General features: G+C 40.7%; 1 protein-coding gene across 21 annotated transcripts in view; it reads right to left on the bottom strand.

The window, feature by feature from the left end:
* Nucleotides 1-17,485, bottom strand: part of TRPM3 (transient receptor potential cation channel subfamily M member 3) — a gene marked incomplete at its 5' end in the record, with an annotated part of 803,286 nt that overhangs the window by 74,739 nt on the left and 711,062 nt on the right. For 6 of the 21 annotated variants that reach the window (XM_082843093.1, XM_082843094.1, XM_082843108.1 and 3 more), the window contains 7 exons: nt 1,902-2,069; nt 4,234-4,462; nt 5,116-5,405; nt 6,196-6,225; nt 7,592-7,732; nt 7,891-7,926; nt 15,061-15,111. In XM_082843093.1, the coding sequence (XP_082699219.1) occupies nt 1,902-2,069; nt 4,234-4,462; nt 5,116-5,405; nt 6,196-6,225; nt 7,592-7,732; nt 7,891-7,926; nt 15,061-15,111 (945 nt within the window). The remainder of the gene's footprint in view (nt 1-1,901; nt 2,070-4,233; nt 4,463-5,115; nt 5,406-6,195; nt 6,226-7,591; nt 7,733-7,890; nt 7,927-15,060; nt 15,112-17,485) is intronic. The other 15 variants (XM_082843110.1, XM_082843114.1, XM_082843104.1 and 12 more) reach the window with 4 other exon arrangements.

The following is a 17,485-nucleotide window of genomic DNA, read 5'->3' as shown; positions in this document are numbered from 1 at the left end:
TCCTTCTTTGAGCCTTCCTAGGATGTACACCAATGTCAAGGCCATGTCATACTTGACACAGGAGGCCCATGCATCCCTACTGGATTCTTTCTACTACGTGGTGGACCAAACCAGCTGAGCTCCTACATTTGAGACTAGGAAGAAATTCTTTGCATCCCTTAGCTTTATCAGGTAAAAGCATGGCCAGTGGAGTCTGTATGCCTGGGTTCTAATCCTGGCTTTGCAACTAATTAGGTGGGTAACCTTGGACCATTTAACCTCTCTTGAGCCTCAGCTTCCTCATCTATAAAATGGTATAACAATAGTACCTACCTTGTGGGCTTGTTGTGAGGATTCCATGAGTAAGTGTATGGTTAAGCATTTAGCACCATTATAGCAATATTAGCAAACATCTACCATGTGCTAGGCACCAGTCTACATTAGTTACATGCACACTTGTTACATAGTGTACATGTACCTGTGAGCTAGTTATAATAATAATGTCATTGTTCCCATGTTAGAGGTTAAGAAACTGTGCCCAAGGTCCCACAGTGAGTAGGTGACAGGGCAGGATTCTGGCTCCAGAGCGCACACTCTTTACCCCTCTGCTGAAGCATTCAATGAAGATTTGGTATTACTACTACCAATGTTTCTGCTAATGATCAAAATATCATTTCCTATCCTTGAAGGGGTTCAGAGGCCAAAATTATGGTAAGTTCTTTAGGCAAGACAGTCATTTGATCCTGTCATAGAGGAAAGCAGACTCCTCCACTAATTTATACAAGGATCCTGAAACTGAAAGCAAACATAGGACTTGAACTCAGTGAGTCAAAAGCAGTGAATGATTAATCAATCCAAAGAGTGGCCCGATGCATAGCCCCTGTTGTACTTGGGTCTGGGAATGTGCCTGCAAATAGATCTTTAGGAAGGACCTACTGAAGGAAATAGTGTTTATCTGGAGGAAAATCAATTCACAGGGTGGTCCCACTTAGGATAATAATGCCAAGGCCTTTTGTCACCTGAGCAAAACCAATTTTTGTTTTTCCCCAAACAGCTTCTTCTGGCTCGTCACAGTAATTGGTCAGGGTGATGGGGAGGGTGGGGGGTATCCAGGAAGTCCTGTGGAGCTGTTGCCTTATGTCTCCAAAGCTCTGAAGCCTTGTTTGTCCCTTTAATAGCATGTGATGTTTTTAGACTTTGGATACAATCCAGTGGTAGTCATGCTGCTCCAGCAGGGGTTGCAGGAAGCTGTCCCATGCCCAGCTGCCCCATTCCCCCTACAGAACAAACCATCCATGCTCTATAATTATACCAGGAAGAGCTAATAAAAGCCTTCCATACAAACCCCAAAATTCAATTAGTGCTGTATTTGTGAGCCTGACCTCGAAGACAGATAAAGGCTTAGCTTCTGATCAGCACAACGGCTCCAGCTCAGTGGAGCCAGCTGCTCCCAAATCAGATTCCCTTTCCTTCTTCGTGTGCTAAGACTGCCACATCACCTGTTGTTTATAAAGTGTCACCTGTTTGGAAAATTCAGGGTGTCTTGCTTCTGAATTTCGTTGGGTTGTTGAGTGCCACTTACCTGGCTGAAGGATTAGAATCAGTCCCCTTAGTTATGTTATTTGTTCACAGAGAGGACACTTACTTTTTCTTGGCTGCACCATGCGGCATGTGGGACCTTATTAGTTCCCCGACCAGGGATCAAACCTGTGCCCCCTGCATTGGAAGCACAGAGTCTTAACCACTGGACCGCCAGGGAAGTCCCCGAGAGGACACTTTTGTAATAACCTGGTCTCAATACTTAAATGAAAGTACCTGGTGGGAAGCTGACCTCAAGAGTTATTAAATCTTAAGCCATATCCATGGGAGAGGTGGATTAGGGGTTCTCCCCTCTGACAATAACTGAATAGTTTTTTTCTTACTGTCAGTTCCATGTCCTCTTCGTCTTTTTCCTTCGTGGGCTTCTCCGGTTCTTCTTGCTCCTTCTCTTGGAGGTGAATTTCCTGGGCCTGAGTCATATAGGGCATGTCATCTTTGTTCTTGAACTCCAAGCTGAGAATTGAAGGAGGAAGTAGAATTCCCAGAATTACCTAAAGTAATAATAATGATAATAATAATAATCACATTTAAAGGATTCAGATAAGGGTGGTTGCTTAGAATCAGAGAGCCTGGGGGGTGGGGTCTGTGTGTGTGTGATGTGAGGGTGTATGAGTGTTGGGTGTGCCCACAGTGGGGACCTGCATATCGGAATAACTAAGAACATCCATGCTAAGAGGGTCACTTCTGCCCACATGACTGGGAACTGTTAACTGTTAACTCACAGTAGCTCAGTCTGATCTTGGAGAAACAAAGCATCTTACCCAAATACATCTTATCCAATTAACACCTACTTTGCATGAGGGAAACAGAGGAAAAAGATTCTACCCAAGGCAAAAATGGGAAAAAATCCAGATTTCCACTGAGTCACTTGATGGCACTTTGTGAAGTCAGTTCATACTTACATCCACTGGCATTTATTTATTAATATGCCAAGTGGAACTGATTGTGTGTCATCTGGTTATCTCTGTAAAAAATACTGTCCTAAGTTGACCTTGAGAAAGTCCATGTAGGAAAACTGTATTCATTTTAGAGCATCCTCCAGCATTTGCTACTATCCAGCAGAAACCCCCACACACACGTGGGCTCTGTATCACTATGAGAATCCCTCTGCACAAATGCCCCAGGAGGCTCAGCACTGTATTTCTCTCATTATAAACCATATGCTTAAATCTCCACGTGATGACACTAAATTCATTGGCTTTTCTCATGAGAGGGCAATAATTTCATTCTCTATTTCCAGGGACCAAGTTTCTGAATGATAATACTGACATCTGATTTGTGTTCCCTAAATCTTCTCTCACCTCTTCCCTCAGTCCTAAAATGGTTCTGTGTACAAGGCTTCTGAATACAACCCTCCCTGAAGAAAGTATACCAAGGTGAGGGGCTAAGAGAGGCCATGAAGGATAAGTAAAAATGATTCTCAAGTAATGAGGCAGGGACAGTCTGTGCTCGAGTGCCCAGGGACTTGAGAGCAGCTAAGGGAAAGGGGAGAGTGGTGACCCTGACTAAGGGTGCCTGGCAGGCCTGGGAACGCTCAGGTGGCATGCCTGGCAGTCTTCAGGGGACATGACACCCTGTCCTCAGAGCTGAGAGCCAGGCTTGGCATTGTTTGCAGTGTAGTGATGGAATGCCCATGACCCACTTCATGGAACCCTTCTGTGACTCTGGGCCAAGAGCCCACGGAAAGGGTGGAGTGGGGGAGGGTTGCTGGTTCAATCAGGGTGGCCTCAGCAGATTGCTCTGGTCTGGTGGCCCTTTTGTTTTGGGCTGATCTCAGAGTTACCTAGAGCAGGTAGTTCTAGGTAAGTATAAGCCTGGCTGGCTTCAGTTGTAACAGCCACAGACTCTAAACAGATAAAGCATTTTAAAACATTCTTTCCATCTTCCCTTCCCATTTTTTTGGTCTTTTAAAAAATTCTCTCAGTTTAATGTTTTGCTTGTAGAACACTGAAGAAAACAAAAAATCAAAAGCCACTTATTATCCTATTTCTTATACTTTCAACCCCAGGGGTAACCACTACAAACAATTTACTGTGTATCCTTTCTATTTTTTTTAATAAAAAAATGAAGTTGTACAAATAGAACTGTACATGCTTTAACAAAACCAAAGAAATGGACTCAGGCTCTACCTGTTGGTCTGCAACTTGTCTTCCTTCAATGAAGAATAGATCAGGATTATTTAGCAACATCTTTACATATAAATCTATCTCATTTTTATTTCATTTTAAAAATTTCTAAAGTACAGCTGATAAGAGCCAATGTCTCTTTATGGTGCCAAGGAGGGGCCAAGGCGTTCAGGCTCACATGGAGGTGAAAGGTTGCCTAAGTAAGTGTCTCCTGGTGCAGCATGGCTTGTGACAGAGCAAATGATACCTCCTATGGTAACTCTGTGTGACCATCACCTTGGATCTTCTGAGAATATTACTGTCTAGGCATGCCATCTCTAAAGGTTCTGATTTAGCAGAACTTGGGGTAGGCCCTCGTCTCTGTATTCAAAAAAACAACCCATTATACAGAAGATTCTGATGCACAGTTGGGGCTTAGAACCACCCTCCCGAGTTAAGAGAATGCCCACTACCACTGCAGATTTGGCTTGGAAAGCTCCCACCAGCCCTCTGGCCCTCATAGCCAACAGGGCCTTCTGGACTCACTGACCTTGAGGCCTGAGTTCTTGCGCATCCGGAGCCGACCCATCCACATGTCCGTGAGCAACATCTGGCTGCATGTGTGCGCGATGAAGTCACGGTGCTTGGCAGCTACTGCGAGCTGCAGGCATGTGGCGTTGCTCCAGTTCTTCAGCTCATACGTCAGCAGTTTCATGGCCAGCTGCTCATCCTGCTTGTAGGACTGGTCCAGGAGCTCCACGGCCAGTTGGCCAAAGTCCCTGAATGAGAGAATGTGAGGAACTGTCTTTTGGCCATCTTGCAGACTTAGATGATGAAAGTGGGGACCCACTGGCCAAGCCACAAAGGGTGGTTGCTGAGTGGTCTAGTTGTTCCTTATGGGGTCTAGTCTGTTCATTCATTCATTCAGCCAACACCCATTAAGCATCTACTGTGTGCCAGATACCATGTTTAGAACTGGGGGTGTAAGTCAAATGAAGCACAATCCCTGCACTCAAGGCCCCCAGTTCAAGGCATATGGATGTGGAAGGCAGACCCAAAACTCAGAGTGCAGTATGTCTTCTTAAATGTGACAGACCTCAGTTCAGAGCTGGGCCTTGTCAACCACAGGTGTGTGATCTTGGACAGGTTACTTAAATTCTCTGAGTCTCATTTTCTTCAGGTGTAAAGTATGCATCATAAGGGACCTACCTCTTGAGGCAGTTGAGAGGATGAAATGAAATCTATGTATCTGTATGTACCTCTGTATCTAGCACTGTGCACTGTAAATGTTAACTGTTTGTGTCCGCCCTCTGTGTGCACCATTGGGTTGATTCTGTCTCCCCTTGAAGTATTGGATAGCTCAAAAAACCTGTATCTGGGGACCACCTTCCCTTCTCCTCCCCTGACCACGCCATTTGCTAGGCCGTCCAACCTGGAGTTGTGGTTCAGCTCCTGGGAGATGTCATCAACCATGTCATTCTCGGAAGCCTCGTGGGCCATGGCTTTGCAGAGCTTACAGGCCACCAAGGCCTTGGCCATGGCCTCCTCGCCATGCTGCCAGAAGAACAGGGCCATCTTCTGCCGCTTCATCAGGACGGCCCACACCATCAGCTCATGAAAAGGGAAAGGGAAGTGGTTGATCTCAGGGTCATCCAAGTCAATGTCCACCTCTTCTTCACGCTTCTTGGTTGTCTTTCTTCCTCGCCTCAAGGGAACATCATCCTGTAATTTTAGGGAAAAAACACAGAGATGGAGTTAGAAATGAATCCACTCAATTCAGTAAATAGTTCTTGTATGTCTACTACTGGCCCAGCTCTGGAATAGATACAGAAAAAATGAAAAGTCTTTTCCTAGCTTCTATTCTAAAAGAACTCACAAGCCCCTGAATGCCTAACTTTAAAACAAGTTATAATAAATGCATAAGCACAGTCCTATGGGAACATGTCAGTGTTATACTTTAATTTTAGAACAGTATTTTTTAATGGGCTTTTTTTTTTAAACTTTTGTCCATTCTTTTCCTCTACAAGTAGGGTTATTTGTACCTCATGATGGACAGCACTACCCTTTCCACTGAAAGGACAAGGACATCCTATACTTGCAATTGGATATACGATAATAACCACATGAACAGAAGATGGGAGACAGATAATCTATCTTGAGGTTCTGAATACTTCATTAGATGCATTTGTGAAGAATTTCTGGTCTTTGGATCTGTTGCCATTTGTAAACATCCATGAATAGATTTCACTTACTGGAATTTATATGCTTTCTTGGTTTTCAAGTCAGTATTTCAAATAGGATTTATTTTTTTGTTTGCAATGCTAATATAACCCCATGATAGAATTTTCAAAGCTACTGTGACCTGCCCCCTCGACACTGGAAAAAATTTCACCTCCTTATTTTAGAATCATGTACTAAGCTCTACCACTGGAATGACCTTATATATATATATTTTGAAATGTGTAATAAAGAGAATAAACAATTGACACTAATAATTTGAGCAAACACTTACCTCCATTCCCAGCAGTTTCAAGGCTTTGGGCTGTTAAAAAAAATGTTATGCACAAAGTTACATTTCTTTATAGAGGTAAGAAAAGAATCCTAATGTATCTTAAACAGGTAATGGAACAAATCTATTGTACCATACAGCATGTATTCATTTCACTAAATAAAACACCACAGGGGAAACTCTTTATAGAAATTCTAAGAGAATTAGGGATTTAGTGATTTTGGTGAATTACAGAAAATTAGGAAACTGGAGAGGCATAATGAGATTGCCCGAGGGTAGAGCCTGCAGATTTATAATCTCTTTTGTGGACCAAGATTTCTTCCATCATCCTAAAACCATCCCGCTAGGCCGACCTCTCCATGACATCAAGCACTTGAGTGAACAATGAGACATTCAGTCAAACTATGAGATGTTTCCCAAACCTCTGAAAGACCTCTATTATCTGGAGACTTGGGATATTATTCAGAAATACTATATGTTGAGATGCTTCACGCTGGTTATCTCTCTTTGCTGCTGTCCAGTAGAGCAAGGGTGAGTGGGACCAGAGGGGCATGTGCTGACGGCAAAAGGCACTCATGGCATGGAAAGTGTAAGCACACACAGTAGCACCACTGGTGATGCTGGGGATGTGCAAAACAGGCACAGACCAAGACGGAAGAGAAGGCAACTCAGCAAATTATAGAACAAGATGGAACTCGTATAGATAAAAAGCTTTGGGGGGGTCCTCAATAATTTTTTATAAATAGATCCCAAGAGCAAAAACCTTGAAAAGTGATGTGGTAGATAATAAGATTATTTGAATATAATTACTATTCTCTGATCATTAAGGTTCACTTTTTTTTTTTTTGCGGTACGCGGGCCTCTCACTGCTGTGGCCTCTCCCATTGCGGAGCACAGGCTCCAGACGCACAGGCTCAGCGGCCGTGGCTCACGGGCCCAGCCGCTCCGTGGCATGTGGGATCTTCCCGGACCGGGGCACGAACCCGTGTCCCCTGCATCGGCAGGCAGACTCTCAACCACTGCACCACCAGGGAAGCCCAAGGTTCACTTTTTTTAAATGAGAAAAATTACTTTTTTAATATACAAAATGACTTATTTAGAAGTTGAGCATGTCATCTCAATTCATAGCATGTAGAAAAGCTAAAAAAGGTTCACTTTCAATGCCAGTTTCTGGTTTGAATTGGATCTAGTGAGGAAAAGAAAGAAGTGTAACACCCGGCATATTCCTTTTTTTCTTTTTTCTTTTTTCAACAGATTTGATGGCAGAGGGAAGAAGAGGCAGGGCAATTGCCTTGTCATCTGATCTCCCCCTTGGAGATGACAAAGCAGCCGCACTCCAAATCTACTGCACACTAGTCCTCCCCAGAGTCCAGGAAATGGGATTTGCTGCCAGCCTCACCCTCTTGGGGCCAAAGAGATTGTGGTAGAGCGTCCGGAAGCGCTTTCGCGTGTAGTTGCAGCGATAAGCCCCTCCCATCAGGTACTCGATCACCAGGCCGATGTCTATCAGGCTGATTCTGTAGTCTGGGGGCAGGTTCCCCTATCACGGAAGAATGGAACAAACAGACACATCCAAAAGACAGCATGGTTTACTAGGGATTCTATTCCATGTGTTCTGTAACTATTTTAGAGTAAAATAATAATAATAATTAAAAAAGAAACATATGAATGTATTATTATTCTGGTTAATCAATTCACCTTAAAATAGATCCAACCGAAACCTGGATATTCTCGCTTGGAAAGAAGACATAAGTTAAATAAGAAGATGCAGTAATCGTCGGCAATAACAGAAAATCAAAATATTTATTCAAGTCTTCAGCTGGGGAGAAAAAAACACCAGTGTAGCAGAAAGAAACACAAGGCTAGATATGGCAAATTCTACCACTCCCAGCCACTAGGAACTATGTCCCCCAGATACTCCCCCTGGACCCCCTTGCTGCTCTGCCTCTGACCCAGGCCTGTTACTGTCCTCTTGCTGATCATTTATTTCTTCACCCTCACTGAATGAAGACTCCTTCCAGAAGACAATTGTGATTACCAGGGACTGCATCAGGTGAAATATGCTGAGAGCTCAAATATCTTTTATACAAAACTTCTATTAAACTTTTTAAAAAATTGGCACCCTTTTAATAAAAGGACAGCAAGATGGATGTCATGACAAAGTCCTTTATGAACATCCCCTGTGTTTAAAGAGAAAGAGGGGTGAAATAAGAGAAGTTTTATCAACAGAATATTTATTTTCTCAGAATTAAAGAGGTTTTTCATATTTTCTTTCAGAGAATAGTGCTTCTTAAGGACCTAGAGCTATGGTATAAGTTTAATGTTGTACATATAGATGCAAAAACAAGCGTTTTTATTATTATCTGCTCATTACTGGTTTCTACTTCAAAAGGGAACTCTATAGGGTCTGAGAAAATCCTTATTTTGTTAGGTCAAGGAAGAATTAGTTCTGTTTGTGGGAAATTCTGAGCTCACAGTGAGTTCCAAGGGGTACAAATGATCAAGTCTCACTGTCTGGTTTAGTTCCCTGATGCAGAAGTGTGCTCTATACCATGAATGGCAGGGGTACCACACCGTGTTGGAAGCCTGGCACACTGCATTCTTAGATACATTTTGGAGGGGCCTGAGGGCTTTGTCCACTTTGGGGTTTGTCTTTAATGGAGGATCCATCCAGGATGCTGTGTGAGATTCCTGCCACTTCACAGAAGTGGCTCATAATAGTGGTGGTTTTCCAACTTTGTGGCATCTGAACCATCTGAGGAACTTGGTGACAATGCAAAGGTCTGGACCCTATCCTGCTTCGAGTATGAGACTCTATGCACTTTATGAGCTGTCCAGGTGATTCTGAGGTCTACTAAGTAAAGTTCAGGTGGGATTACACAGCAGAATTGGGAAATTCATAGTATATGAATATATCATTATCTCTAGGAAATTAGCTTATGTAGTTTTATTAACTGAAGGTAGGTTTTCAGTTATCCTTATCAGCTTTCCTATGGTCAACAGCAATCACTTGAAAGGGATTCAGGATTACAGGTGGCCCACTGTATCCTGCCATCAAACCTATAACTTCATATTTTTAATTGTTTTATTTATCTTTGTATTCCCAATGCCTGGTGTATGGTAGGCATTCAATTTTTTTTTTTTGGTCAAAAATGTGAATAAGTAAAACACTGAAATTAATCAATGTATTTGGGATCAAGCCTCAGTTTGGGGTTCTTCAGTATTATGTTCTCAGTAACAACTAACTAGTTATAGTTTATGAGTCACTCCTGGGTGGGAAAGCCCCAGCTATCCTCTGGTTATCAAGAAAGACCAATTGTCTGACTTCTTTAAAAGGGAACTTAGAGAAAGATTTATTTTAAGGTGGTAACTTTTTATGTATTGTCCTTTCCATAAACATTAAACTGAATCTAAAAATATTACCTGTGCAACACTTTTTCTCCATTATTTTGGGCAGGTTAACAAGACTGTGCTTTCTGTATTGTCTGGCTCTTACTGGACGGTTAGGCGAGGCTATTATTTCAAGAGTAGAAGAGCCCCAGAGCTTCTCTGGGCACATCTGGGTCAGCCTCATCTCCTGTGCATTTGGCTCCTACACGGATGACCTCCAGAGGAGGCTCACCCGATCGGTGCTATTTTCCTTGGCACTGTGAAGCTGGCAGGGGAAAGAGTACTGGCTGCGAGTCAGTTGCTCTGGACTCTCTCCATCCTTCACAAATCATCCACTTTCCCTCAAGGCCTCAGTTTTCTTCCCAGTAAAAGGGGCTAAACTCCATGCCCTTTACGGTTTGTATTGCTCAAGTACCAGGTTTCAGAAAAATCCCCAAAAGGTTTATTGTGATGCTACTGAACAACAATCATAGTGGGTCTATGAATTTGTGCCTATTTTTAGTCTTGTAACAATTTTCCAAATTTAAAACGTGGGTAATAGTGAGCCTAACACCTGTATATTCCCTTTTGAGAAACGTATGTGTGAACATCAGTTTGAATTCTAAGAACAAGAACCAATATTGCCTGAAGACCAATAGTGAATGGCAATATTTATGCTTTTGAGGTCTCTGTAAGCGTGGGTTGTCAGGAAAGTGGTAATAGTAAAATCCAAAATAAACAAAAATTTTAGAGGGGCAACACTTTTTACAAATGTTCTGCAAACACTGGCAACATTGTTTTGCAAGATTTTATGCAAATTCATAAAGGGCTGATAGGCTTACATACTACCAAAGAAGGTGTTAGAATCTTCTTTTCCTAGAAATTTCTTATATAAAGCTTGATTATTTTGGAGTGATTTTTGTATGATCTGGTCTGAAGTAGGAGAAAAGATTCTGTGACCATTCTGGGTTACTGAGCTTTGAGTGATGGCCTGAAAGGAACTGGCCTGATTTCTGTTTGACTACAAGGGGGGGGGGGCGATGGTCACCTAATACAAGGCAATGAGGGTTCTCTCTCTGTACTTCAATTCATGCTCTGAAAACAGGCAATGTGGACATAGTTACTTCTAAGGTCCTGTCTGTTTCTAAAGGTCCAGTTGTTTGATCACTACGTGGAAGGCTGCTCTTATTTCTATGCTACCAGGTCACTGGCCAAAGACCCCTGTCCAGAGCTTCCAGAGTTGATGCAGTTTCTAATAATCTGCTGGAATTTGGTTAGTAGAGATGGAGGCTTAGAGAAAAGAGAGGGTAAAGGGTTAGACAGGGATGGGCTTGTGCTCATAACATCCACCTCCTTTAAAAAAAAGCAGAGAAAAATGCCTCCTCATATTCCACAAGTAATGTCCAAAAGCCTCTGGAGGAGTCTTCCTTTGCTTGTCTCCTTTTCAAATAGGAAGTCAATATACTGCAGTAATATTCATTCTGCCTGCTGTTTCTGTTATTCCCTGCTCCCCGTTTTTGGTAATTACTTTGGTAACTGGTAAAATCTGGACACTTATTTCCCATTTCATGCCTTAACAACACATAGCAAGTCACAGGATTCAAATAATTTGATCCACAGAATAAAATAGAGAGGCTTGGATCCATGGGTAAGTAAATTTTACAACTTGAAAACATTGTCTCCTTTTTTTTCATGCCATGAGATACTACTCTGAGGCTAAATTTTAATCCATGCCATGCCTAAGGATGTCTTTTAATTAAAAGAATAACTTAAATTCACTTATTAGATCTGCTCTTCTAAATGCACTCTGTTTTTCAGATGTCAGCTCATGATATCACTATCAGATTTCAGCTGTTTAGGAAACTTTTTTTTTCTTTGAAACTCATAACAAGCCTTCAAAGAATACTGTTTCCTTCTGATGTATGCAAGGTATAAAATGATAGCTGGTTGTAAGATTTACCAAGGGAGAGTGGGGAAAAGACCAACCTGGTGAAAATTCATGGGAAAAGAGGACATTCCCTCAGTGTTTGGCATGGCAGTAGACTGGGCAACCAATCTTTTAAAAATTAAGAATTTTGAAAATTTGCATGAATTCAGCAGATGGAGTTATGAAAATGTCCTTTTTTTCCCCAAAGTGTGTCCGAAATGCTTTTTCTTTAAAATTCGGCAAAGCTCTGGGTCTTGATTCCCATATAACTGAATTTTAAGTTATCATAATTTCACCACTACTCTTACATAATACTCAAATATCACCCTTCTTTGGTGGGGAGGGATAATTGAGGCAATCTGAAGTATTAGTACATTTAAGAAAGAAAAACTACTACTTTAAAACATACAGAGGCACAAATTGAGCAGACAGTTAGCTACTAAAATGGCAAGTTAGATTTCATGGAAAAGCGGACAGACTCAGGCCACTCTGGTTTAATATGAGAGCATTGGTACATCCAATGGATTTATGCACAAGAAAGGTTCAGGGAACTGGGTTGGCTGATATTTTAAATTTCTGATTGATACTAACTCTACCTCATTGCTCCTAGATTGCTCCCTTCATATAAATAATTTAAGGTTTTGAAACTAGCTTGGGAGTAATTCTCCACGTTCAGTTCTGTTGGTTTCAAAGGATAGTTGGACTTGGAGATACGCTGGTTAACTTAATGATGGTCTGATAACTCCTAAATGCATTCTCTGGGTTCATTAGTTATTTACATTTTATTTTACAGACATATTATCAAACACTACATTTAAGGTCCCGAACTGTGTTTCTAATTTTTGAACAGCATTCGTTTCATACTAGGGCTTATCACTTACTGATTAATTTTTGTCAATAGATTAAATCAATTAACATGTACATAAAGTCCTATAACCATAAAGCACAAAGCAAGATTTTCTTAGCATTTTAAACCTAGATTTGTAGATTTTGCATATCTTATTGGCATAAACTGTGAGGAAGATGTTTACCAATATTAATTTCTCTCTCATTCACTTCTTAAAAAAAACACAAACAGAAAAACCTCATTTTTAGCTACTTTCATCCATAAAACATAGACACTTACAGCTCCTTTGGCTACCATTGTTATTCTTTCTTGCTCTCCAATAGTCAGACACTCACCTTTATCATAGAAATAAATGGAGTCTGCATTTCCTGCCCCTATTTCTTCCCAAAGGAAGAAACTAAACATAGGCTTTTGTTTCTCCCAACCATATTGGCAGTCTCTTTTCTCAAGAAAAAGGATAAATTTTTCCTAAGCCATTTCAGTACTATCCTGAATGATTTGTTATTTTTTTCCCGCTACTAAGTTAGTAAGTAGATGAATCCTCATATAACTATATTCTTGCTCTAGTATTTGGATCACACTTGAAAGAAAAATAAAACTGCTCCTAACTGATAGTCCTCCCAAATTCTTACCATCCTGTCCTGTCTTGTTAGTCTATATTATTTTTGAGGTATACCTTTAGCTAAGAAGTTAAAGAAAACCCTACCTTAAAAATACTCTAAATGCCTTCCACTAAATGTAAGCAAATGTAAGAGGCAGCTAATGGAACTTCAGAAAAAAGAAAATGATATGCAAAGCAAAGTCCTACGAGGAAGAGAACCTATTAGGAGGGATTTCAATCATTTATATTCATTAAAATCTAACTGCAAAAATCTCTTTGAAAATCAGGCAAGACATTGAGAAGCTTGGTGATGGAGGTAGATGAGTGACTTTATATGAAGGCTTGGCCTGCCCAGTGGCTGGGACTAAGGGACAAAGGCACACAGCTGTCTCTTCAGAAAGCCTCATAATTCCTTCAGTGACACAGACTAGATTAAGGTGAGGGGGATATTTTACTTATTATTTTAGAAAACCTCAAAACATTTTGAGTTTTGAACATGAGCAACAAGTACCTTGGCAAAGAATACATGCTTGGTGTGTACATCTAATCTTCTGAGATACTTCTGTTTAGTTACCAGGAAATTTTACGCCAAGATAAATTAAACAAAATAGGAAGACTTGAGGAAAAGAGAAGTGGGTTTGTTGAGGGCAGGTATGTTTATGGCTTGAAATGAGGCAGACCATGCAAAGGTGTGATCTTGGTAAAATATACAGATGGCATAGCATCTATTTCCCTTGCTTTGAAAGAACTACAGGCTTCACTCACTCACACGGATGAGAAATTTTTCAGTAAGGTTGTGCAGAGGTGGGAGTAAAGTTCCCAAGGCCCTACAGAAGGAGGTTTTTTAGTACTCTTTACTCATTATTAGCAAAGGTCCAGCTGGTTAATAGGTACATTATAATCAGCCCCAGGGCCTTTCGAAGGAAAAATTAGTAAGCGGCTACAGGACACCTAAAGGGTAGTTCTAGCCTATGACTTCCTATGAGATGAAGGAATGGCACTCTACTTTTTACCTCACTTTGTAGCTTTCTCCGAGTATGTCCTATGGAATTTGGCGAAGAATTGCTACCAACTGGTAGGTGGATATACCTGTGTATGTGTGTGCGTGTGTACATGTGTATGTGGTAGGGGAAGCGTCACCATTTATTTTATCCTTTGGTGTTAAAACATCACTTTCTGGGAACCCTGCCAAGCGTTCAGAACTGAAGCTACCTCGGAAAGAGATTTTATGGGGCAGAACAAGCACTTGGTTAAGATGAGATGTAACCTCCCTTTGCCTCATTTTTCTCATCTATAAATGGGAATAACACTATATAGTAAAAAAAAATAAAATAATAACTCTACTTCATATATTTGTTGTGAAGATGAAATGAGCTAAGACACATAGAAGGATTAGTGTCACATACCTAGTCATCACTAAATCCTAGGTACCATTACTTATGATTATGATCATTAAAGGATTTGAGTTCTAATTCTAGCTCCTTACCAACCACTCAGTACAGATCTCACCTCCTTGTGTTTCAACCTCCTCATTTTTAAATTGGGCATAAATCTACTAGATCCAAACCAACTGGCTTTTTCCCCCATCAAATTTGATGATGAATGTGAAAAAATATATTGGAGAAAATAAAGTGTTAGCAGAATGGAATGTATATATATGTTGTAGTCTCTGTTTCTCTGAGACTTTTTGAGCTACGCTTACTATATGCTCTGTGTCATGCTAGATGTGGCGGTGATACACTGTATCAGGAGCTAGTAAATAAATATACCTTTCATGGTCAGTTGGATAGCATGGAAACGAGTTCCCCAAATAGTGAGGAGCACATGAAAAAATACAGGTAATGGCATAAATCCACAAGGCATGGGGGGAAAGCCTAGGGTTCCACTACCCGAAAGCATTATGTCCAATGAAAGCATCTAAAACCATGGAGACTGGCGATAATACTGCAGCTGCATCATAAGCAGAGATGTCAAAGTTAAAAGACATACACGCACACTGTGTCCTGAAATGAGGGGGTCTGGCAGGGACAGGAATACTCTGGCAGCTCATGCAAAACAGGCACTTTCTAATCACAGGAAGCAGTCAAGACAGGGCCTCCGACCTGCAGTTGCGAGGGTTCTTACCTTTTTGACATCCCTGACCAAGTGGTACAATGTGTTTGAGGGCCCATGTCTCTGAAAACAATAAAGAAGAATCAAATGGTTTTGCTAGTCAGGGGCTCTCATTGGCAAGGCAACAAGGATCTGGAAGGAAGGGTTCTGGCTGGCGGAGGGGAAGTTCATTAAGATGAACCTTGTTCTAGTTGCTCAGTTGTACCTGTCTTTTCTAAACAAACACAGTGGCAGGTTTTTGGATTGTGGCTCCTCAAGAAAAAGCATTTGAGGTTCTAGATTCAAACTTTGCAAAGGAGGCCATCAACTCTGTTGACAGCTGGGCCAAAACATCATTCAAGAGGCTAGCTGTGCAGCAGGGGGAGACAAAAGGGCCAGTTTACTGCATTAGAAGTACAATTTGGCACACTGCCAATCACAACTTGTTTATTACCCATAATGAATGAGAAACTGGCTAAAGCAGGGTTTGGCAGACTTTTTCTGTAAATAGCTAGATGGTTAGCATCTTAGACTTCGTGCGCCATACAGTCTTCATTGCAACTGTTCAACTCTGCCATTGTGCAAAAGATCCTTACCGTTGCTTAAGGTAAGAATAAAGTGAAGTGGTTTGCCATTCTCTTGCCTTTCAGGAACAGGAATATCAGATGAAACACAGGATGCCTAGTTAAATCTGAATTCCAGACAGCCAATGAATAACTTCTTTTTTTGTTTTAATTTTCATTCATTTTATTAATTCTTAATGTTGAACTTTTATTTGTCATATTGATGGCCTTTTTTTTTTTTTTTAATCTGTTTTTATTTTTGGCTGTGTTGGGTCTTTGTTGCTGTGTGCAGGCTTTCTCTAGTTGCAGCGAGTGGTGGCTACTCTTTGTTGCGGTGCATGGGCTTCTCACTGTCGTGGCTTCTTTTGCTGCAGAGCATGGGCTCTAGGCACACTGGCTTCAGTACTTGTGGCATGCGGGCTCTAGAGCGCAGGCTCAGTAGTTGTGGTGCACGGGCTTAGTTGCTCCGCAGCATATGGGATCTTCCTGGGCCAGGGATCGAACCCCTGTCCCCTGCATTGGAAGGCGGATTCTTAACCACTGCGCCACCAGGGAAGCCCTGATGGCCTATTTTGTATTTCCTTTTAGTATTCATGTATTTTTTATGTATCAAATTAAAAGTTTTAAATGTAACTATATCTCTTAATCTTTTGATTTACAGCTTCTTTTGCTTTTATGTTTCCTCATCTTTTTTAAATTGAGGTATAATTGACATATATTAGTTCCAGGTGTACAACATAGTGATTCGATATTTGTATATATGGCAAAATGATCATTACAATAAGTCTATTTAATATCTGTCACCATACATAGTTCGTAGATTTTTTTCTTGTGATAAGACCTTAAAGATCTACTCTCTCAGCAACTTTCAAATATGCAATACAATATTATTAACTATAGTCACTGTGCTGTATATTACATCCTCATGACATTTATTTTATAAATAACTTTGGAATTTTGTACATTTTGACCAATAACAATGAATAATTTTGAGTATAAGTATGTCTTGTGCAATATGTGAGACATACTAAAAATTATTTGTTCTTTATCTGAAATTCAAACCTAACTGGGAATTCTGTATTTTTGTTTGCTAAATCTGGTGACTGTTTTGGAAGATCTTGAACAGTGATGGCAAATCCTTAAGCACTGTTGGAACACATTCAAGTATTCAAGACAATCCCTGTGTACCGCCTCAACTACTACTGGCCCCTTCAGGCGGACATACTCATCAGAACTCTTTTTCCACTGAGGGATGCAGTATTGTGTAGGGATTAAACATGCAAACTCTGGAGTCAGAATGCCTGGCTCCAAACCTGACCCTGCTGCTTACCAGCTGTGACCATGGGCAAGCTGCTTAACTGTGACTCAGTCTTGCTATCTATAAAATGAGGATAATACTACCACTTATCTGGTAGGGCTGTTGTGAGGATTAAAATATGAAATGTTTATAAAACTATTAAAATAGTGCTTAGAAAATGTTAGCTATTCTTATCACTGAGGCCATTCACTGTTCCATAATCCTTTTCAAGAGTACTCTAGGGAACGCTGATTAGACTTGACTGGAGTGATGAAATCTATTGGCCTTTCTTGATCTATAACTTTCCTACTTACTTCTTACCAATCATTGGAATAAATCACTCTACTCCCTTGATTCTCTAATTTATATGAAGGTCATTCAACTCTGTGTTTTCATTTATTTATTTTACTGAAAACCCCATTATTATTTTTCCCCAGTTTTATTGAGATAAAATTGACATGTAACATTGTGTAAGTTTAAGGTGTACAATGTGATGACTTGATGCTCGTATATATTGTGAAATGTCTACCACAATAAGGTTAGTTAACATATCCTTCACCTCACTTAATAATCATTTTGCTGTTGTTATGGTGAGAAC

Source organism: Leucopleurus acutus (genome assembly GCF_964270905.1).
Source record: "Leucopleurus acutus genome assembly, chromosome: 7".
Taxonomy (NCBI): domain Eukaryota; kingdom Metazoa; phylum Chordata; class Mammalia; order Artiodactyla; family Delphinidae; genus Leucopleurus; species Leucopleurus acutus.
This window is presented reverse-complemented; position numbering and strand designations above follow the sequence as displayed.